Source organism: Chiloscyllium punctatum, chromosome 40, assembly GCF_047496795.1.
Source record: "Chiloscyllium punctatum isolate Juve2018m chromosome 40, sChiPun1.3, whole genome shotgun sequence".
Lineage (NCBI taxonomy): Eukaryota > Metazoa > Chordata > Chondrichthyes > Orectolobiformes > Hemiscylliidae > Chiloscyllium > Chiloscyllium punctatum.
This window is the reverse complement of record NC_092778.1, coordinates 5,424,357-5,447,329: the sequence shown is the minus strand read 5'-3', so window position 1 is coordinate 5,447,329 and position 22,973 is coordinate 5,424,357. Positions and strand designations below refer to the sequence as shown.

At 41.7% G+C, this 22,973-nt stretch overlaps 1 protein-coding gene across 5 annotated transcripts in view; it reads right to left on the bottom strand.

Moving 5' to 3' along the window:
- Positions 1-2,699: 2,699 nt before the first annotated feature.
- gaa2 (alpha glucosidase 2) overlaps positions 2,700-22,973 on the bottom strand; it is an 80,733-nt gene continuing 60,459 nt past the window's right edge. For all 5 annotated transcript variants that reach the window (XM_072559221.1, XM_072559218.1, XM_072559222.1 and 2 more), the window contains 8 exons: positions 20,319-20,452; positions 19,375-19,526; positions 18,052-18,200; positions 16,988-17,129; positions 9,975-10,073; positions 8,404-8,568; positions 6,742-6,888; positions 2,700-6,072 (listed from right to left, as the gene is read on the bottom strand). In XM_072559221.1, coding sequence (XP_072415322.1) covers positions 6,010-6,072; positions 6,742-6,888; positions 8,404-8,568; positions 9,975-10,073; positions 16,988-17,129; positions 18,052-18,200; positions 19,375-19,526; positions 20,319-20,452 — 1,051 coding nt within the window. In that variant the 3' untranslated portion in view covers positions 2,700-6,009. The remainder of the gene's footprint in view (positions 6,073-6,741; positions 6,889-8,403; positions 8,569-9,974; positions 10,074-16,987; positions 17,130-18,051; positions 18,201-19,374; positions 19,527-20,318; positions 20,453-22,973) is intronic.

Sequence of the window (22,973 nt, the reverse complement as noted above, 5' to 3'; positions counted from 1 at the left end):
ACCTTGTCTGCTCACCTCCAGACACCATCCTCCCCTTTGAATCCCCCTGCAGTTCACATTGCTCTCTCTCTCCCTGCAGGGTGTCCTCCTATAGCTGCTGAGGTTGGATAGTGTCTTTTGCTAGTTCAATAATGGCTATTGCAACCTCATCAATGGCTTCTTGTTCTAGTGCTTTCTGAGCTGCTTGGTCTGCTGCCTTGTTTCCCTTGAATTTTAGCCAATTTGGACTGTCTTTTGCTGGCTCCTTTTGATGGGCTTTTATTTTTATTACTGCAGCCTCTTTTGGCTGTTCACTGGCACGCAATAGTGCCTGAATTCTTAATTGGTGTCTGATAGGGATTCCCCCCGTGGTGGTGAACCCCATGCCACCATGTAGTCATGGACTACCCCAAAGGCATATTGACTGTCTGTAAATATGTGTATATATATATATATATATATATATATTCATAGTTTTTCCTTTTGCTAGTTCCAGTGCTTTAGTGAGTGCTACCAGCTCTGCTACCTGTAAGGACTGACTTCCATCAATTCCCCCCCTGGACATAACTGTTTCTAACTTATCATTTACCACAGCCCATCCTGTTCGGGGTGACCCTGCTACGTATTTTTGTGACCTGTCCACAAAGAAGGTCTCCTCGGCTGTGTCTAGGGGGGTATGTTTTACTCTCCCCCTACCCTCATCCCCATCTATATCCCCACAGTTATGTGGTTCCTGTGTCTGGAATTCCCTCAGCTGGGTTTTCTCCCGTATCCCTAGCTATTAGCACGTACTGACTTGGGGGTAAAAGAACTGCCTCCCACTTTGCCCTTCTCATATTGGAGATGGTCCTCAGTTTCCCTTTGTTTAGCATTCCCTGTCATTACTATGGTCTCGCTAACCCTAACGGCCCAAGCAGCACAGTCCAAGGCTGCTATGCACCTGGGCAACCCGGTGACTACTGTCTCTTCTGTAGTTGAGTCGTACCCTATGGGCCTTCTCCTGCTACTGTGGCCTTGGGTGACCACTGTGGAGTAAAATCCTCCCTCATTATTTTACAGTGGATGTGAAAATCCTTGCTGGGATCTGGCAGCCTGAACCCGGGGGCCGATATGAGTTGAGTTTTAAGCTGACTGTCTGCCCCCTCCTGTTCTGGCCCCCAGGTTACAGGTTCCAAGGCAGACTTGCCACCTTTAATTAGTCTCTGGATCGTTTCAGCCAATTTTATGAACTCGGGTATAAAGCTCCAACTGTCGTTGAATAGCCCCGTGACCTTTCTGACCCCACTGACAGTGGCAGGTCGTGGCATCAGTTGGATCGCCTTCTTGTGGTCATTGGGCATTTCTTTGAGTCCCTGGGATATCAGATGTCCCAGATATATTTGCCAATTTGTACCATTGTGGAGCTAACTTTTAACCCTGCGGTTGCCAATTCCTGCAATACTCAACATAAAGCTTCCTGGAGTCCTGACCTGGACTCTGAGGCAATTAGGATATCACCTACATACTGGAGGGCAGTGCTACCCTCTGGTAAATCTACTCTCTTCAGAATGTTGCTCATCACCTTGTGAAAAATAGTGGGACATTTGTGGAATCCTTGTGGCAGGCAAGTTCATGTGTACTGCCTGTCCCTTACTATAAAAGCTAATTTATTCTGGTTACTCAGAACCCATTGGCTATGTCTAAAACCGTAAATATCTTGTGCTCAGGGGCCAAGCCATTTAAAATGGTGGAGGGATCTGCTACAATGGGGTACAAGTTGGGGGTGACCTTATTTACTCCTGTATCATCAGCTCCCATCAGGCTTTAGTACTGGCCACGTTGGAGAATTAGTTGTACTTGTGTTTTTTAAGAGATGTACAGCATGGAAACAGACCAAGAGGCTCAGCAATCATTTCTCTAGTTTCCCACAGAGTTCTCAGGTACACCTGATCAGGTCCTGGGGATTTATCCACCTTTACCTGTTTCAAGACATCCAGCATGATTGCCTTCAGGATTCTCTGTTTCACTAGATTCCCCCTTTCACTATCTTTACAACTGCTTTTCCTGCTTCGGGTTATATTGGGTAATGCCAGTGGGGCTTATTCTCTGGTCCGGGAACCCTTATTGGGTCTATATTAACTAAACCTGTATCTAACTTTGTTTCTGCCCATGCTCCGGTGCCGTTGTTATTTTGGCGTACATAGAATCTCATGGGTTTATATATTGTTTATTTCTATGAGCGTGGTTTTGCTTTGGTAAGCTGGTGTTTTATCCCCTCTTACTCCAGTTAAGTGAATCATTTTATTTGTGTGGGGTAAAGCTAAGTTTGTGATGGATACAGCCGCTCCTGTGTCTACTATAATTTCACGTTTCCTCCCTCCTATTACTGCGGGCACATAAATTCTGCCCTCTCTCTTACCCTCATGAATAAGGGCAGCTGGTTATCAGCTCTGCTGACCTCGGGATTCCCATGGTTCCGCGGTGTTTGGGGGTGCCCCAAGCTTTCCCCAGGACACTGCTTGTATGTGTCCTGTTCTGTTGCAGCGGCTGCAGTATTTTACGTTGTTCCCTGCTCTAACTCTTGTATTCTGTCCTCCAACTCTTTAACTTGTTCCTGGTCTTTTCTCCACCTACTCGTGGAGGCCTTCTTTTAGGCCTGCTAATTGGTACTCAAACAGTAACAAGAACCCTGCTTGCAGCACCTATTGTTGTGGGGAAAATCACCAGCCTCAGAGTCAGAGTCGGGGTTTAATGACAGAGTTTATTGTACAAGGAAATACCGGATCTCTGAGGAGAGAAAGATACCAACAGCACAGTAGTCAGCTGCGAGTCTTCTCTCAGCACAGAGCACATGTCAAGATACCCTTATACATTTTGTGATATAATAGGTGAGGTTATTGTCTCTGTAACATAGTTTGTTTATTGTAAACATTGCAGAATCATTGATAGTTTCGTTGCAGTCATTGTCAGTTCCAGCGCAGCCTTTGTTAATTTCAGCGCGGTCGTTGTCAGTTTCAGCGCAGACATTGTCAATTTCAATGTCTGCGCTGAAGTCCATTGCTAATCGCCCTTCCTGAGAACGGCGATTACTGCAGCCCTAGCTTTTATCACCCCTGTATTGAGTCTGTATCAAACTGTTAGCATTTCTATCAAAGGTGTTGGCTGGACCCAGAAACCTCAGCGGGCAGTATACGCTACTCATGTATATTCTCTCCCCCACCCGCCTTAAACTAATCAACTAGGTTGTGAGTGCGTTGTGCTGGCATTCTGGTGGCTCCAGGCAGTGTCTGTGTTTGCTGTCTCTCTCCATATTGTGGTCCGTTGGCCATCTTGTGTATCTGTGAGCCTAATGTCACCCTGCCCCATGCCATCTCCCACTTCACAATGATTTCTTCTTCAAGTTAAAGTGGACAAGTTTAAATATTCTCATATTATACTCCCCTTGCCTAATGTTTGCCCTCTCACCTGATCCAACTATATCAATTTGCATTCTTCTTAGGTTTCTTCACAACTTGCTCCTCTGTCTTTGTATCATTAGCAAATTTCTTAATCATACTTTTAATGCCATCATTCAAGTTATTGACATAAATTGTAAACAGCTGAGACTCCAGCATGAATTCCTTTGACACACTGACTGTTACACCTAAAAATCTTCTAAACTAATATAATAAGCCTTGACTCCACAAGCTCTTCTTTTGCATTGCAACTTTCAACGTGGCTCCTTGTCAAATGCCTTCTGGAAATCCAAGTTGACCACATCTATACAAATTTTAAGAGGTATGATTCCTGTGATCTCTCTTCCTCTATCCTTTCAGTACAGCCCTGTACAGTTTCTCCCTTCAAGAAGTTACCCAACTCCCTTTGGAAAACTTTGAAACTGTTTCCATCACTCTTTCACCATAACACTTCATCTTGTATAGTTCCACTGAGTTCACAAGGTAAAAAAGGAACCAAATCAAAATGACTTAGTGTATCCACATCAAACCTTAATTTCGTATTTTTTTAAAATACAAGAGATCGTTCCCTATTTGATCAAGTGTTTACACTACTTGTTTTAGCAAGTAAGTGAGCACAGCTAAAGGGCAGAGATTGAACTGATTAGTTGTAGATTAGTAGTTCTGTTGAAAAGTGAGATGTTGTCAAAGCTTTTCAACTTGTGCTCATCAGGACAGATACAAGAATACAAACTTCAAAGGAAACAGCAATTTCTCTTGCTTGATAAACGGGTGCTAATTGGTTGCCAAGACATCTCTGATTGGTTGAGGCATTGCCATGAAGAACGCACTAAGAAATTATTATTGCCCATGTTATTGTTTCATTCAGAAAAGGGGTAATGCCTGAGGAAGTTCCTTTCTCTAGCAGTGGACAAGCCCCTGCACATGAATATATAAAACTTCTGAGCCTGACTGATGATGTCAAATTGGTAGAACAACTCTTAGCATGTTGAGACTCAGTAAATGCTGCCCACTTGTGGATTGACATCTGACCTTAAATGTCTTGTTGCGAGTTTTGCAACCATGGGCTGGAGTACAATTAACACTCTACCTGCTGCAAAAAGCCAGAGACATTTGATACAAAACACCAGCATTGAATTTCAAATCCCTCATCACTCACTTGTGTCGTAGGTAAAGTTAAGAATCACACAACTCCAGATTATAGTCCAACAGGTTTATTTGGAAGCTAGTGCTTCCAAATAACCTGGTGTTGTGATTTTTAACTTTGTCCACCCTGGTCCAACACAGGCACCTCCAAGTCATGTTGTAATTAGAACGTCTTTTTGGATTGATGTCAGTAAGATGGGAATCAAAAACAGCAATTGCGTGGCTGGTGTTTAGAGATAGTGTGAAACGATAGCTAGTATTTAATCAGATAGCTTTGATGCACAATATTTTGCATATTGTGCAAATGGCTCAGACCTCACTGCCCTACTTACTATTGCTGCTAAGACCAATGTAATGGCCTTATCTGAGCTTGCAATATCGTTCATCTACATTTGGTGGAAGTTACATACATTCGTAAGCAGGAACCTGCCCTCTGCAGCATTTTCCAGACCTGTGACCTCTACAATCTAGAAGGAGAAGGCCAGCAGAGCCTGAGAACATCACTACCTGCACTGTCCTCCAGGTTACATACCATCCTAACATGGAGCTATAATTGCTGTTCCTTCGCTATTACTGGGTCAAAACTCTGGAACTCTCTCCCTAACAGAAAGGTGTGTGTACCTACGCACCAAGGATTGCAGCACTTCAACAAGGAGGCTCACCACTACCTTCCCATGTGTAATTAGGAATCAGCAGTAAATACAATAGACACATCTGTGAATAAATAAAAAGTTAAAAAATAATTTGTCACACACCACATTTTTGAACAAAATCATAGTGAACAATAATCACTAATGCATTCTCCAGGTCAATACCTCAACTCATCAAATCTGACCAATCAATATGCTTTCTTCCTGCAATATAAATTGCTGCTTCTTTTGAATTTTGACTTTTTTCCATATGTCCTGATGAATGGAAGACAAAGAGATTTCATTTATTCTCGTTTACACAGCAGGCTACCTGGAAGGCCTTATTTTACACATAACACCAGAATCACTTCAATATCAACTTTGCCAAGCAGTACAGAGTTAAATTGAATATAATTTGATGGGGAAAGGGAAATAAGGAAGTAAAGCTAAATAAGGGAGCGAAGAAAAGAACCAGAATCTGAAAACCACAGATTCTGGAAAGACACCAAAGACCAGACAACATGAGTAAAACATTCAAAGTAGATTTTCAAAACTCACTGGCTGTAGGACATCCTTATTTAATTAAAGACTCAACCTGAATGGAAATTATGTTTGAGTATGTTTGCATAGCGCTGCTTTGGAAGAATGGGCCTCTTTCAAGAAAGGTGCACACCCAAAAGCCCACCCTTGTTTTCTGGTGTCAGCTGTCAACAGGTCTGCTGTATATTTCCAGAAGGTTTGTATTGCTTCATACAGGAAGCAAGCACAGGCCTGGTCTGCCTAGCAGGATGTTTGCTCACTCTGAAGTTTTCTCCAAGGTGTTATGACCATGAGATGTGGAATTCTTTCTCAAGGGGGAGATGGAGATTGTCAACTGTCAGAACCTGCAAGGAAATAGGCACCACAAAATATTCATTCAAAATAGTGATCTTTCACACATCATTTAGTCCATAAACTTTCTGTTGTTCCAAAGAATTGATGAATACAAAGACAGTAAGTGAATGTTACATCAGCACCAGTCAAAATACAGTGCCTGACATGAATGATATGTCCCAAAATACCTCACAGGAACCTTATCTGACCAAATTTGACAAGGATCTCAAGCAGGAGCCATTAGAACAGGGGATCAAAGACCGAGCCACATAAGTTTTTAAAAATATCTTGAAGTGGGAGGGAGAAGGAAAGATAGACAGGCAAACATATTCAGGGAGATATTTCCAGAGCTGGACTTAGACCATGAGAGGAGTGGATATCAATGATAGCGACAATGGAAGGGACAAGACACAGGAGGCTAGAGTTGGAAATATGCAGATTGTTGAAGGATTACAGAAAGGTACAGGGTGACAGAGATGAGGTGCCAGAGAAAAAGATGGTGATAGGAAAAGTGGGGCTGGCAGATGTGTATCAGAGGCAAGAGATCAACATAGCTGGAGGACAAAACATCGAGGAAGGAGACAACTGAGGTGGGGGTGACAGAGGCAACACACTTTTGAAAAATGAGCAGTGATGTAAAGGAATGATTGATGGTGAAGTTGTGGAATGTCAGGCCTCACCTGGTTTGAAGAATAGGAAAAGGAAACTGACTGCTGATTGACAATAACTTTCAATGGACGAAACGTGACTCCATAGACACTTAAGGTGTTCACCTTGATGTAAGTAGCCTCAATGTTCACATGGACCACTTTGGAGATCAGTTGGTTCTACAGTGTAAACAGACAACATTATAAGAAAGATTCAATCAGAGAACACGACACTCAGGAGATAGTCAGGTTAAACAGTAAGACTATGCAATCTTAGACAGTTAGGGGTCACCATGGCGATCCAGTAAAATGGGTACCTGAGAAATCATATTATTGTCTATTAAAACACATAGACCTAAAACAACCCATAAGATGCAATACTGAGTGAAAAACTCAGATCTCTCTTCTTGTAGAACCACAGAAATGTTACTGCGCAGAAAGAGACTATTTAGACTACCATGCATGTACCAGCTCTCCAAAATGAGCATGTCATTTAATGCCATTCCCCTGCTTCTCCTTGTAACCCTGAATGAGACACAATACTCCAGCTGAGTTCACCACAACCACCCAGCTCTTATACTCTATGTTCCTATTATTAAAGCCTAAGGGACTGTATAGTTTATTAACCGCACTCTCACCATGTCCTGCCTATTTTTATGTCTTATGCACATAAAAACCCCAAGTCCTTTTGAACCTGGACCCGCTTCAGATTTGTCCTCTTTATTTTGCATTGTCTGTCTGTGTTCTTCTTACTAAAATATATCAGACTTCTTGGCTGCTTTAAAATACTTGAATGCCTTTAAAAGCTCTCCCCGAATGTATTTTCCTAGCTCATGTGTGAAGAACGGTTACTCTGTGTTCCAGAAATTAGAGACAAATCTCCAGAACACTACTGTGAGAAAACAATCAGGAGAAAAGTCAGAGGGCCAATAAAGAAACATCTTTATGCTCCTTGAAAACTTTAGTTTATTGCTGTATACATAACAGGAATGGGGAAAGCAGACTGTTTAGCTGACATGATGAAATAGGATAGTGGAAGAGTCTATTCACTTCCCATTTGACTATGAGAAGGGCAGGAGTAAGGGAGAGTGACATATCAGGTGGAGGATGGTGAGGGTGTGACCATTTGGAGATAATGTGATGACATATCTTGGAGTACAGCCAACTAGAGTTGTCAACTCTTAAATAGTTACACCACAGAACAAAATGCAGGCCTTACCTGCTGCCCACCTGTGCAAATGTCCAATGGGGTTTTGAATAGTGATCAGGAATGGGATTAGGCTCACAGCCTGGGACTGCCCTCGTGGGCTCGGCTTGATCATTTGTACATTCATCTATTATTCACCATGAACTGAACCTGATGTGAAGCCCTCCAGAATTGACTAGATGTTGTAAGTTCCAAGTTACTCTTGGATCACAGTTCAAGGAGGGCATTTGGCTGCTGTACAGGTGGAGAAGATGGTGCTTATGGGGTATGTTGTATCACAAGAGTCAATATCTCAATGTCGATAATGTGCAAGGTGATGCAACACTGACATGAACATGTTATTGAAACTCTGAGAACAGAGGACTGGAGTGGGGTGTAAGAAGTAGATGAAGTAACCAGCCTAAAATAAGTTTGAAATATCGTCAATTAGCAGTCTATAAAATGTCAGCCAATATCTGAATTAGGGAATGTTGGGCTCAGGATCATACCTTGTCCACAGCAAATTCAACATAAGTGTAATCGTTTCCCTCATAGGTATCCAGGCTCTCCCCATCGTCCCAGAAGAGGTAGCCCTTTGCTGATGCATCCTGGGAAAGAGCCACCAACAGGTGAAGAGGGTTCCCACTACTCACCCAGATAGTTGTGGCAGGTTCCTGTTCAGAAACAGAGGCAGAGCATCAACATGCGATGGTGAAAGCATTATTGAGTAGGACTGTCAAGGGATATGCAATTGGAGAACAAAATCAGTTATAACCTAATGGAATAGCAGAGCAAATTTGAGCAGCTGAATGGCCTCCTCCCTGCCAATGAAAAGCTGTTAGACTTCAGCATCATGAAAGGGAAAGGAAAGGACATGTGTTTTCATTCTTGCCTTTCAATCTTAGGAATGTCCCAAAGAAGCTTCCAATGTAATTAAGTAACTCATGAAATGCAGTCGCTGTTTCAATGTTAAAACTGTGACAGTCAGTTTGAAAACAGCAGAATATTACAAACAACAATGTGATAAAGACCAGTGGTTGATTATTTATGCTGATGTAGGTTGAGGAAACAATATTGATCAGGTCATAAGGAAGAAAACGCCTGTACTTCTTCAAATAGTATGTGGGATCTTGTACATGCACAAGAGAGGCCAAATAGAGTTTCAATTTGACACTGGAGAATCAGACTCAGTTTAAGGACAAACCTGATAGAAATTTGGAAGAGGTATAATTTATTTTTATTTATTCCTATGATATGAACGTTGCTACCAAGGTCAACATTTGTTGCTCCTCCATGCTGTTTGAATCATTGAATTCAGACAGTGTGGAAGCAGGCCATTTGGCCCATTGAGTCCACATTGATCCTTTGAAGAACATCCCACCCAGACCCATCTCTCTACCCTATTACTGAAAGCCTGTATTTCCCATGGCTAATCCACCTAGCCTGTACATCTCTGGACTCAATGGGCAATTTAGCATGGCTGATCCATCGAACCTGTGCATCTTCAGACTTTGGGAGGATACCAGAGCACCCAGAGGAAATCTATGCAGACACAGGGAGAACATGCAACCTCCACGTATACAGTTCCCCAAGGGTCGAATCAAACCCAGGTCCCTGAGACTGTGATGCAGCACTGAGCCACTGTTCTGCTCCTCCATAATGGAGAAGATCACAAGTTGAATTCTTGAACCACTGAAATCTCTGTGGTGTAGGTACACCCACAGTACTGTGAGGGAGAATGTTCTCAGAGGTTTGACCCTGTGGTGGTGTGTAGTTTGATGGGAATTTGAGAGTGCTAATGTTTTTGTGCACCTGGTGAGCTATTCTCCAGAGAAATCTCAGCCTGTGACCCACTCTTGTAGGCGTTATAAAGGTATATCTGGTCCAGTTAAGTTTCTGGTCAATTGGCAAACACAGGGTGTTGATGGTGTATTGGCAATTCTATTGGATATCAAGGGAAGATAGACAGATTCATGCTTGTTGATGATCATCATTGGCTGGCACTTATGTGATGCAAAAAGAAAAACAAAAAAATCTAAGTATGAACCAGAAAGCTCTGTGGCAGGTTACCACACATTACCTGTGTGGGGACAATAGCTCCCTCACGAAGATGTAGGTTGATGGTGTCCAGAGGGGCAGAAAGTTTGACATATTCTCCTGTGCTACTGAAAGCTGAACCCTGTTGGTAAAGAGAAAGTAAACAAGAAGACATTGAACTAGAAGCCAATGACTGAGACTCCACATAATATCTGTCAAGTTGTGTATGTGATTGCATTATATCAGCACCCAAACTGCAGAGGAAAGTGGGTGGTGATGTTGAAAAGACTGTCCCTAGGAAGAAAGACTGTGCCTATTGTGGGTCAGTCAGTGGAGCTGTCACCTCCATGACAGAGGGCATGGGTTCATGTGCACTCCTGAGAAATGAATACAAACACCATGCTGCTACTCAAGTGCAGAGTGATTATGGAGTCAATACAGCGCAGAAGGAAGCTATTCATTCCACCAACTCCCTGGCAGCTCTCAGTAGGTCAGTCTGGCCAATGCTATTTCCCTCCAAGCTCCCCACAACCAGTTTATTTTCCCCAAGAGCCAACCCAGTTTCTTTTTGAAATCATTAATACTCCCCCTTTCCTCCATAAGCAACAAATTCCAGGTCATTTCCACTTCATAGAATCCCTATAGTGTGGAAGCAGGCCATTCAGCCCAATAAGTCCATATTGACTCTCTGAAGACCATCCAACTCCGTCTCACCCCGCCACCTTATTCCTGTAACCCTACATTTCCCATGGCCAATCCACCGAACCTACACATCGCTGGACACTATGGGCAATTTAGCATGGCTAATCCACCTCACCTGCACATCATTGGACTGTGGGAAGAAACCCACTGAGACATGGGAAGAATGTGCAAACTCCACACAGACAGTTTCCCAAGACTGGAATTGAACCAGGGTCCCTGGCGCTATGAGGCAGCAGTGCTAAACACTGAGCCACCGTTCTGATTACTTGCTACATCAAGAAAAAAATTATTCTTCACATTCCTCCTGCATCACTTGACCAAAAATGTTAATATGTGCCCCCCAAGTCTTTGTATCATTAATGAGTGGAAACAAACAGTTTATTTGTCAGAGATGTTGCCTTTTAAACAGATGATTAACTGAGGACTTGTTTGCCTTTCAGGTAGATTTAAGATTTAATGATCTCTAACTCAGAGAAGACCACAGCAATTTTTTTTGCCAATGACGAGGCCAAAATTTATCCTTCAACCAACACTTTAAACCAGATTATCTTGCTGTGTACAATTTGGCTGTTATTTTCAATATAATAACAAGAACAACTGATGTCCTCAATCATATCTCAAAGCCCTTCACAACCAATGACGTTAATTTCAGATTATAGTCATTGTTGCAAATGTAAGAATCACAGAAGGCAATCTGTGCAGAGGAAGGCATATATACAACAAGTTGATAATTATAATGTGTTTTAGTGAATCTAATTGAAGAGTATCATTTGAGAGGGCTTCAGTAAAGAATCCCCAAATAAATGTATGAGCCCAGATTACAAAACTGCCCTTAGCATTACTCAGGATACCTGCACATGATCATTAGACCGTGTCCCCAGTTTGTGCAAGTGGATGGTGTTGATTCACCAACCTTTCGGGATTGTCTTCAAGATTCCTGGACTATAGAAATGCACAGAACATACAACACAGAAACTGAGCACCAGAGGCCAGTAATGCTATGCTGGTGTTCATACACAGCACAAGACTTCTCCCAGTCCATCTATGTCATTGCAGTTTTATATCACATCCTCTTTTCTCATTTACTCAACTAGTTTCCTTTCAAACACAGCTATGCTTTTGCTTCAACCACTTCCATATTTTAACTATAGCATGAGTAGAGTAATTTATATTTAATTATAAAATAACTCCACAAAGGCCAGTATCTTGTCACCAAGTCATCCTTTATTTACATTGGTCCGGTTTCCTCAGAGCCGGCTCTCGGAATGAACAGAATCTCTTAACACTTCTGTCTATTTCTGTCAACCAAGACACCCTGGTTGGACCAAATTAACAGCCCCAATTAGGGAACTTAGATGTGATGAGGTCTGTCTGGTTGATCTTGTTACAATTACAACAAATTCTTTATTGTGAAAGTAAGGACGGAGAGAGATTTCTGAACTTCCTTGACTGGTTTGTTCTCTACGCCTAGGAGGGAGATTTTGCTGGATCTTGTGCTGGGGAATGAGGTGCGCTGAGTGGACTACTTGTCTCTGGGCAACTCTGGGGGTCAGAGTGATTGGCAGAGTACCATAAAGTTTCAATTGGTAATGGAGAACAACAAGGAAAAATCTAAAGTAAAATTTCCAAATTAGAACAGGGATAACTTCAGTGGGATGAGAGGAGATTGAGTCAGGTTAAAACTCAACCAAACGTTGACAGGAAAGAAAATAGAACAGAACAAGACAAGATCTTTGAGGAAGAGATATTTAGGATTGGCTAGGTGCATATCAACAAGGGTAATGGATAAATGAACCCAAAGGCAGGGCACCTTGGATGACAAGATAGATAGAAAGTACATTTAAATAGAAAGTGTGTGTGATGCATTTTAGAGGATGCAGGAAACTCTCCTTGCAGGGAGATTTGCTCAGGGAATTTGGATAGAATAAAAACAAAGCCGGTTACAGGAAACAGAAAAGCTGCCAATGAAAGTGAAGGCAGTAGAAATAACCTCAAAACAACCAGAGTCAAAGTACAGAACAGTGTTAAAATGGCAGAATTGAAAGCACTCTACCTGAATACACTCAACATTTGCAACAATATAGATGAATGGTTGGCATGAGTGTAAGTATAATTTAATTGCCATAATGAAGACATGGCTATTGGGTGTCCAAGGTTCAGAACTGAATATTTAGGAATAGTCAACATTTAGGGTGGTTAGGTGAAAAAGCAAAAGAGCTGAAGTAGTGCTTGTAATCGGGGATGCGATCAGTGTACAGGGCATATTTGTGAGTAAGGTTCTTTCATCAAAAGAACAGGAGTGAAACCTGTTTCGGTGGAGTTAAGAAACAGCAAGGGTCAACAAATATTAGAAGGAATGGTTTATAGACCACCAAACAGTTGTGATAATGTAGATATATGTGTGTGTGTGTGTGTGTGTATATATATATATGTATATATATATATATATATATATGTATAAATATATATGTGTGTAGACACACAGACGGGTAATCTCATAAATACCAATGGAATGGAGGAATAATTCCTGAAGTATGTTTTTGATGGTTCTCCAGAGCAATATGTTGAGGAATCAACTAGAGCACAGGTTATTTTACATCTGTCATCATGCAATAAGAAAGGGTGAAGTAACAATCTTGTTGTCAGAGAATTGTGACCATAGTCTGAAAGAAATTTTCTACTATGTTTGAAAAGGTATAGTTTAATCTGAAACGAGGGTCTTAAATCTAAACAAAGACAATTATGAAGGCATGAGGAGGAAATTGACTGTGGAGGATTGGAATTTAAAAAAATTTGACAGTAGATCAGAAATGGCCAGTGTTTAAAGAATTAATGCTTGATTTTCAAAGGACGTGCTTTTCTTGTTGGGTAATAGGAATGTGACAGAGCCACGGCTAACAGGGGAAATGAATGGTAGCATTGCAGCTAGGGAGGAGGCTTATAATACTCTCAAAAATTTGTTGTAATTCTTAGGATTTAGAGAATTTTAGAATTTTGGAGTTTGTAATAAGGAAGAGAGAAATGGCAGCAAAACTGGAAAAAAAAACTCTTGGGCTGAATCTTTAGTTTCGTTGAGTTTTTTGGGAGGGACTCTCTCTGTGAGACTGAGTGAGGTTTCTCACTGTATCCAACTAAATGCACCTCATTAACTATCTTCTTCTATGGTGTCACTCAAGTCCGACTCCATCCACTTAACACACGCCATCCCTGGAACAACTCACCACTCAATGGATATCTGTGAAAAGACTAATATTCCTGGGTGTCCATGCTATCTTTGAAAGGCTGCTATGCGCCTGGACAAGCACTGGCATTCTGAAGGCGCCCTGTTTGATCAAGGATGTTTTCTGAAGACGTCTGAAAGGGGAAGACGGCACTGCAATTCTCCAACAGATACTTGGAGGCCCTGGTCAAGGTCCTGGCAAAGCAGAGGCGTCCATTTTCAGGAGGACTTGCAGACGATGTTTGCCCCTGGCAGCTTGGTCAGATGTCACCATCCAGGTCAGTGACATGTCAATGATGTGGAGGAACAGCCAGTACTACCATGACAGGTTCAATTATATTGTCTGTTGTGCTAAGGTGTTAGAATCATCACTGATTTTTCATTACTTTTCTTACTTTTTAAACCAGTTTCTAGTTTGGAGCTGTCAACTATACTCTAAGAGCTAAAAGATATCATTTGGACTGTGAACAGCAGCTTGTGTTTAAAAAAAAGCTCTTATTTGCTTTTGATGCCAAGGAGCAAGTTAATTGCAGGCTGGTTCTTGATCAAAGAACTCTATTGACTCTTTGCCTTCTAAGGGCATGTGCTTCACCAGATAGCAGACATGAACTAGGCAAGTATCAGGGAATTAGTGCCAACAAGTCTGGAAGCGAACATGATGAAACTGGGAGAGGACCAGAGCTTTCTGATTTGCTTTGAACTGGTGGACTCTGAGAGGAGGAGTTTGGTCATTGGTGCTACTGTATGAATATTTGAAAGCTACCTCATCTCTTATTATCATTTATTGGACATTCAGAGAATAAACTAGGAGAAAGTGAGGACTGCAGATGCTGAAGATCAGAGCTGAAAAATGTGTTGCTGGAAAAGCGCAGCAGGTCAGGCAGCATCCAAGGAGCAGGAGAATTGACGTTTCGGACATAAGTCCCTCTTCAGGAATGAGGAGGGTGTGCCAAGCAGTTTAAGATAAAAGGTAGGGAGGAGGGACTTGGGGGAGGGGCGTTGGGAATGCGATAGGTGGAAGGAGGTTAAGGTGAGGGTGATAGGCCAGAGAGGGGGTGGGGGCGGAGAGGTCAGGAAGAAGATTGCAGGTCAAGAAGGCGGTGCTGAGTCTGAGGGCTGGGACTGAGATAAGGTGGGGGGGAGGGGAAATGAGGAAGCTGGAGAAATCTGCATTCATCCCTTGTGGTTGGAGGGTTCCTAGGCGGAAGTTGAGGTGCTCTTCCTCCAGGCGTCGTATTGCCAGAGAATAGAAACTACATATTACTGACTTCATTAGTGAACTCGAAAAGGTGGCATTGATCAATACCTTCAGAAAATCAATCAAGAGACTATCCCGCAAACCTGTGAAGCAACACATCAAGGAGACTGCTCAAGTAATCTGGTTAGTTTTGTTATGTTTCCTTTCTCTTAAGGTATCTCTTAACTGTATTTGTTTGTCTGTCTTTTGAGAAAGTTAAAAATCACACTACACCAGGTGATGGGCAAACAGGTTTATTTGGAAACACTAGCTTTTGGAGCGTTGCTCCTTCACCTGATCAGGATAACCTGGTGTTGTGTGATTTTTAACTTTGTCCACCCCAGTCCAACATCGGCTCCTCTACATCATGTCGTTTGAGAGAGAGTGGGGTCTGTAAACAAAGGTTATTGGATTGACATCACAGACATTACTTAGATTACCATATTGCTTGCTTTACTAAAGTTACGGTATTATTTTAGCCACAAACCTGGTGTTTAATACTGATTATTCACAAAGTCTAGGACTCGTTATTCCTAGACTCTGTTGAGGAATGATTGGGGTCAAGTTTTAGGATCTTTGAAGGTTTTTAGTTTTAATTTTACTGTGTTGCAAATAGTAAGATAGGGAGGCTGATTAGATTCGATTGTCTGCCTTTATGTAACATAGGGAAAGGGCCACATTCTGCAATCTCACACTTGCTCTATCTCTTCTACTGTAACAGCTCCCAACAGCAGTCTGTCACGCTCACTATTGCCTGAAATATCCTCCCTTCACTCACTCTCACCACCCCACACCACAATCTCCTGCATCATCAGGCCTGAATGCCCTCACTCCCACAGAAAACCTCACATCCTTTCCACCACCTGCAGCACCACTAACAGCTGTCCCATCCACATGCACTTCCACCAATCCATCTCTTTCTCTCGTCCCTGGAAAAGAGAGCCCACAGTGGAACAGAAAGAGACTTCAGATAGAAACTGGATGGATGGATAATTGAGGGAAAGGAACTTGCAAATCTGCAGAGATAGACCAGAGGATTGGGAGTGTTTAACTTGCTCCACAAAGAACTGGCATGGACTCAATGGATCCAATAGCTTCCTTCTGCACCGCAATGACACAACTGAATTTATTAGTGACTATCTTTTTTATTTCACATACAAAAACATCTTCTCCGCATCTACCCTGTCCAACCTATTCACAATTTCAAAGGCTTCTATCTAGGTCTGACCTTCCAGAATACTGTTGTGAGCAACAAACAGGATAATATAAATCAGAGGAACATTACAATCCATTCTCCACAAATAATTCTGTTTAATAACCAAATTATCAATAAATGGGAAATTGTGTAGCTAGATGCAGACATGGGGTTTTGTGACAAAAGCTCAAGGACAGGTCCCAGCAGGGTTAGCAACCCTGGATAGGATAAATAGACAAGGTCTTTTCCCTGGGATGGGAGAGACCAGAACTAGAGGGCATAGGTTTCAGGTGAGAGGGGAAAAAATATAAAAGAGACCTAAGGGGAAACTTTTTCACGCAGAGGGTATGCGTGTATGGAATGAGCTGCCAGAAGACATGGTGGAGGCTGGTACAATTGCAGCATTTAAAAGCCATCTGGATAGGTATATGAATAGGAAGGGTTTGGAGGGATATGGGCTAGGTGCTGGCAGGTGGAATTAGATTGGGTTGGTATATCTGGTCAGCATGGATAAGTTGGACCGAAAGGTCTGTTTCCGTGCTGTACATCTCTATGACTCCATAACCCTAATGTAGAGAAGGTCAGGATCAAGCTCTGTGATTAAATCACTGACCAGTCCACAGCCTGTCATCAAAACACATTTCTTCACCAGCACATTGTATCTTCTCATCACTTATTGATTGACTGAAAACCCCTACTTACTGTGTAAAAATCATACCAAACTCCTTGAGGGAAGTATGCCATCACAGTGACTGCCCCCGGCTCTAACACTGGGCTAACGAGGAGGCTGCGACCCAATAGAAACTGTTTGTCGATGGAGTAGGTGTTTCGATCTTCAGGAAACCTGAATTGAAAAGGAATAAGGGTAACTTCAATACAACACCCAGCAAAAAATTCTCCACAAACAAATTCCACCTCATCTACACCCTCCCTCTGCCTACAAAAATACTATCTCATTCTCCAAACTAAACAAAATCAATTTCTGCTGCATTAAGACACAACCAGTGAGGAACAGTGTTCAAAGATGGTCAAATTGGGAATTTTATCCACAATCACTGGGAAAACAAGCAGAATGTACATTTGAACTGAGAGGTTAAGGGTTTAGTTCAGAGGTGGGGAACCTTTTCATGTTGGAAGACCGCATTATGTTAGTTGTAACCTAATAAGGCCGCATCCAAAAAACTTCAATTATATATTCTTCAAAATTCACATTATTTTGTAAAAATCTAACTACTATGCACTAACTAGCTATAAAAAATGAAAAAGAATGTTAATTCTAAAGTTAACTCTCTGGTATTTTAAGTACATTCATTTTAAGATTAAAATAAAAATAATAAAGGACGACAAAAACATATTAATAAAAAATAAAAGGTTTGTTCTGCGAATTTATTCAAAAGGCCACACATAATGGCCTAGAAGGCGGCATGTGGCCTTAAGGTCGCAGGTTCCCCACCCCTGATTTAGTTTATGACCTGGCCCCATTAGCTGCTGTTTGTAGGAATAACATGCCCACTTTGCACCAAGCAGAAATCTGGATGGAGAGGTCAGGCAGTGGGAAGATTCAAGCCACAGCAACCTTCAGAGCACAAGACAATAATGGATAAACATTAAAACATGGACTGTTATTGGTGTAACCAGTCTGAGAATCTGTGGGAGTCAGCGAACACGTTAGCAGGTGAGACACCATCTGGGAGCAGTTTATCAAATAGAATATCCTTTATTGTCACCAAGTGGGAATCATTGCAAAACAATAAACAACAACTTACTCAAAAAGAATGGCTCTGGCAACTGTTTCTCCGAAAACATGTGAGTGATGGAAAAGTGTGTAGAGGTATGGGAGCAGCGAGTAGCGGATAAAGAGAGTACGCTTCATTGCGTCCTGAGCAGATTCACTGAAAGCCAGAGGGTCCTGAGCCTGGAGAACCAAAGACATCATTTCAGAAAAGAAATTCACTTTTGAACATTCACTCTATTAAATTAATATTAAAACATTAAGTTTTTGATCTATATAAATGTCCTCGGCTTATGGGTGTACAGCGTGGTTTTTCAACTCCCTTTTGAAATTATCTGAGGAGAAAACATCTTCAGGGCTGTAGGAAGAGGGTGAGAAGTGGAAATATGTTAGCCTGCTCTAGCAGAGTAACAATGCTGAAGGCTGAATGGTGTCCTCCTGTGCTCTAATCAATCCAAGCATTTATCAATCCTCTTTAGTACTAACAAGAGGCAGGGGAGCAATGCAGAGCACCATCAAATTCAAGGTCATTCGTTCCTCCTAACTTTCACGAGGGTCTGATTTCAGAACCGTCGCTTGGCTAAGCTAGACACTATCCTGCCGAAAGGAGTTAGAATTACAGAGCAAAATGCCATCCTCAAACTTCTTTCCACTTACAACCATGCTCTCTGTTGGACAGTATGCTCATTAAACACTCAAGTTGGTTTGCTGCAAAAGGGCTCCAGACTCTTTGGAATAGTAGTCCCTCTGCCCATAATCCTCAATAGAAAAACAGACCCTAGACTGTGATTGTGGCTAGATTGCACTCTGATCAGGGACAGTGGAGATTTGGGGAGGCTCCAGTCTTCTGGAAGAATAAGGAAAGCTCTCTCTCTAATAGCAAAGGCATCAGTTGAATTCTTGCTCCTATGAACAATGCTATGATAAATCTGAATCTCAGAGAGCACTGTTCAATTAGAGGTGCAATCTTTTGGATGGGCCATTAAATTAAGGAGCCATCTATTTCTCAGATAGATGTCAAAGATCTCACAGCACTCTGCAGAGGAGAACAGCAGAGGAGGTCTCCCTTTTGATCTGATCAATCAGTATTCCTCAAACAACATCTCAAAAACAAATTATCTGATAATTTAATTCATTGTTGTAGGTCCTTGCAGTCCAAAAACAAGCTGGTATGTTTCTGACATTACAACAGTATACACTCTTCTGAAGTACTTTACTGCCTGCAGAATATCCTGAAGTTATGAAAGGTGCTTATAAATGATGGCTACCTCTTTCTGTAGTATCTTTAGTCTGCATCCTATATATAAAACAATAAAACATAAACATATTTTCTAAATCCTGCAAACTTTCTCAGTACCTTCTCCTTTTCTGTATTGTGGTTTCGGGAGAATGGGTAGAAAGCACCAAGTTGCATCCATCTGATACACAATTCCTCAGTGGTACTCCCCCTAAATCCACAAATATCTGCTCCCACAAGAGGAATGCCAAACATATTGAAGTTCAGGACGCCTGCAAAATACAGAGGGGGTAGAACAAATGCAAAAAATGCAGATGCTGATGATCTGAAATAAAACACAATGTTACCTAGTCATGTAAGGTGATATGAGGACTGGTTGTTCAAAAAAGTAGTTTTTATGGAACTTCTTGAGAGAGAGAGAGAGAGAGAGAGAGAGAAAGAAAGAAATTTAGGGATAGAATTCCAGGCAGCTGAGGCACGGTCATGAAACGTAGAGCAATTAAAATTGAGAATGTTCAATTGGGAGCTGGGGTAAAGGCCACAGCCTTTGGATTTGAACACAAGTATGAGAACTATAAAATACAGGCATTGTCAGTCTGGGAGCCAATCGTTAGTCAGTACAGGAATGATGATTGAGTGAGATATAAATATAAATATTATTAACATATATAAAATGTGTGTACACACAAATTCATGTACAACTCTTAAAATATATGCACACTCATTCAAACACACACACATAACACAACCTTTGTGTATATTCATTTTCCATTATTGTCTTTTTATTTATTCATTCCTGGGATACATCAGCTGACAAATAGGGCAGCATTCAATGGTCATCACTTTGTGAAGTTTGGTAGTGAGACATCTTTCTGAAACACAACCACAACTACAATGCTAGTTGGGAGGCCTATTCCTACATGCAACCATATGCATGCGTGCACACACACACAGACACACACACACAGACACACACACACAGACACACACACACAGACATACACACACACAGACATACACACACAGACACACACACACACACACACAAAGGGGCCACTCAGTACCTGCAATTGAAAAGTACATGTCCTTCCATTTACTCTCGTTGTCTCCCAGCCAGTGTCCAGAATACCTGCCTTGACTTGGGAATGTTGAGCGGGAAATTACAAATGGACGTTTCTTACGGATTTTAACTAAAGCACTGGAACAAAGAAAAGGAAAGATTTCAGCCAATTAACATGCTATAAATATGAGTTGATTATGATTTTTACAATTACTAGGAGTTACCAGAGTCCCTATACTAACCACAATGGACCCACTAACCACAGGACCTTACCCACACTGCAAAAATTGCAGATACCACACAAACAGCAATCCCACTCTGATCAGGGCTCATTGACCACATATCTCACACTAGCCAATGGCCCCACCCTGACCACTTTACTATCAGAGAGGACAGACCCCACCACGTCCAGAAGTTTTGCCGCACTGATTGCAGACCCACGAACCAACTGCAGGCCCCATAGAGATCACAGGAAATGCTCAGAACACTGGCCCCACACTGTCACACTGATCCCAGGTCTGAAACTGATTGACCACAAGTTTTGCAGTGACTGTATTCCTCCCATGCTGACTGCAGGTCCTTTGATAATTGCAGGCACCACAAAGACCGAAGATTCTGCAATGTTATCCCCACACAGGTCGACCACCCTGGACAGAAGTAAAACGGCATACATACCACTGGCCCTGCAAAGACTGAAAGCCTTGCAATGATTGTCAGCTTCTGACAGACAGAAGACAGCCTCTGATCGATCCTGTCCATACAACGTTATTGTGCTATTGCATAGATTGCATCCCAATGAGAAAACCAGTTAAAGAGACTCATACTTGGTATTGTAGTTTTAACCCAAGTGCATCTTCAGTCAGTCATTCAAGACTAGTACACCCAGGCTTGATGTCATGTCATACCAACAACAGTCATAAGAAACAACCAACTAATTCACAGTCAGGGATCGACACAAAAGGTATGGTAAGTGTTTTCACCCAAAGTAAGTCAGCTGAAATGCTTGTGGAACTAATCACTGCCTCTACAGCCGTTACGTCGTACAAGGTGACACTTCTTGACAAATGCAAAGAATAAAACATCGCTGCACTGTTAGAAGAAGGGCACGTGTTCTATGCAATTGTCACAGGCCAGCAACATCTTCAGGAACTAGACTCTACAACAACTACTGAAGCCATCCACAGGTTCAGTAAAACATCCAAATCTTATATGAAATGTGATTGGTCTCACATGCCAGAACAGTCTCCAGTATTTAATCATATCCACAAGCTTTATTCTATCAGATGATATTGAGCTAAATTCTGCAAGAAATCCAATTGCCCAGGGAAATCCAAAGTATAAGTTCACAGCAGCACATGAAGAAGAGTAAAGCATGGAATGATGTCAAGGTCATTTCCAAAATTCCAGCTACGGCACACAAACACGTCACTGAAGTTCAAGGTGCATCTGCAACAATAAAGCTAACAGAATTCCATCAAACTGTGCACGCGGGCAATTGAACACATCGCATGGATACAGTAGAGCTGAAGACTTCACTTTGATCCAAGTGATAGACCTCAAATGCAATAAGTGCTAAGAGCAATAATGGTGTAAGTGCAAATATCATCCCTTTACACATCTTACAGAGATGGACTCAGGAAATATACAGCAGGTCACACTCAATAAGATAACTGCTTACGATGGGTCTGACATTCTGTGCATCAGCATTACCCAGTTTCAGTGTCAATACAGTTCATTGGAGTAGAGATAGAAAACCTATTACAATGATTGATACATAGACAATTCTATTAATGGTTATATATCATATCATTACCACCCAAAGGCTAACAAACAGATCATTTGCAGCACCAGCAATACTGAGTCCATTGATGAACTGATTATTCTTTAACCAGACAGGTCAGATACTATCGGCAATTTCAAAGGCGATGCCCAAACTAGCATCAACCCTCCTCGCAAGTGCAGTGTTTATATTCAAGACTCAAACTGGGATTGGTCCAAAACAGCCACACATCATACTGCTGCAACTCTATTATTTGTTTCTGAAGAAGGGTGATGCTATATGCATATGTTTCGATCCGAGATGACTGAATATCGCATTAAAGGGAGGTTCACATGATTTCCCAGATGCCTACCCTGAAATTACCTAATCCCAAGTTCCCAGGTGCCAAGCAATTTTCCAAGCTTAGTGCCATATCTAGAAATTGGTCCATATCTCTTTATCCAGAGTCACATGAAATTACAACATTTGGAACACTTCCTCATAGATATGGTTTCCTCAGATTACCAACTGGATTATCTGTGGTCACTCCTCACGAGGGCAGTGTGTTGGAATAAACTATTCTATTCCCAGAGTCATCACAAATGTGAAGCTTGATTAAACTCCCAAACGACCTAATACTATTCAACTGTCTAATTCCGGTTAGATTACTATGGTCACCAGGTTTTTCATTAACAAGAGAATAATATTTATTGTAATCAAACAGTTTTTAACCAATGGCAAGAAAGAAGCATGAATTGCAAATTTATAACTTCATAAATTAAACTCTACTCCTTTTTAAAATTCCCAAGCACATACAAAGAGGCACACAGACAGACAAATAATATAAGTGAGAAGGGGAAAATAACAGAGGTGAAGCACCGTTCTGCCACCAGCGAGGAT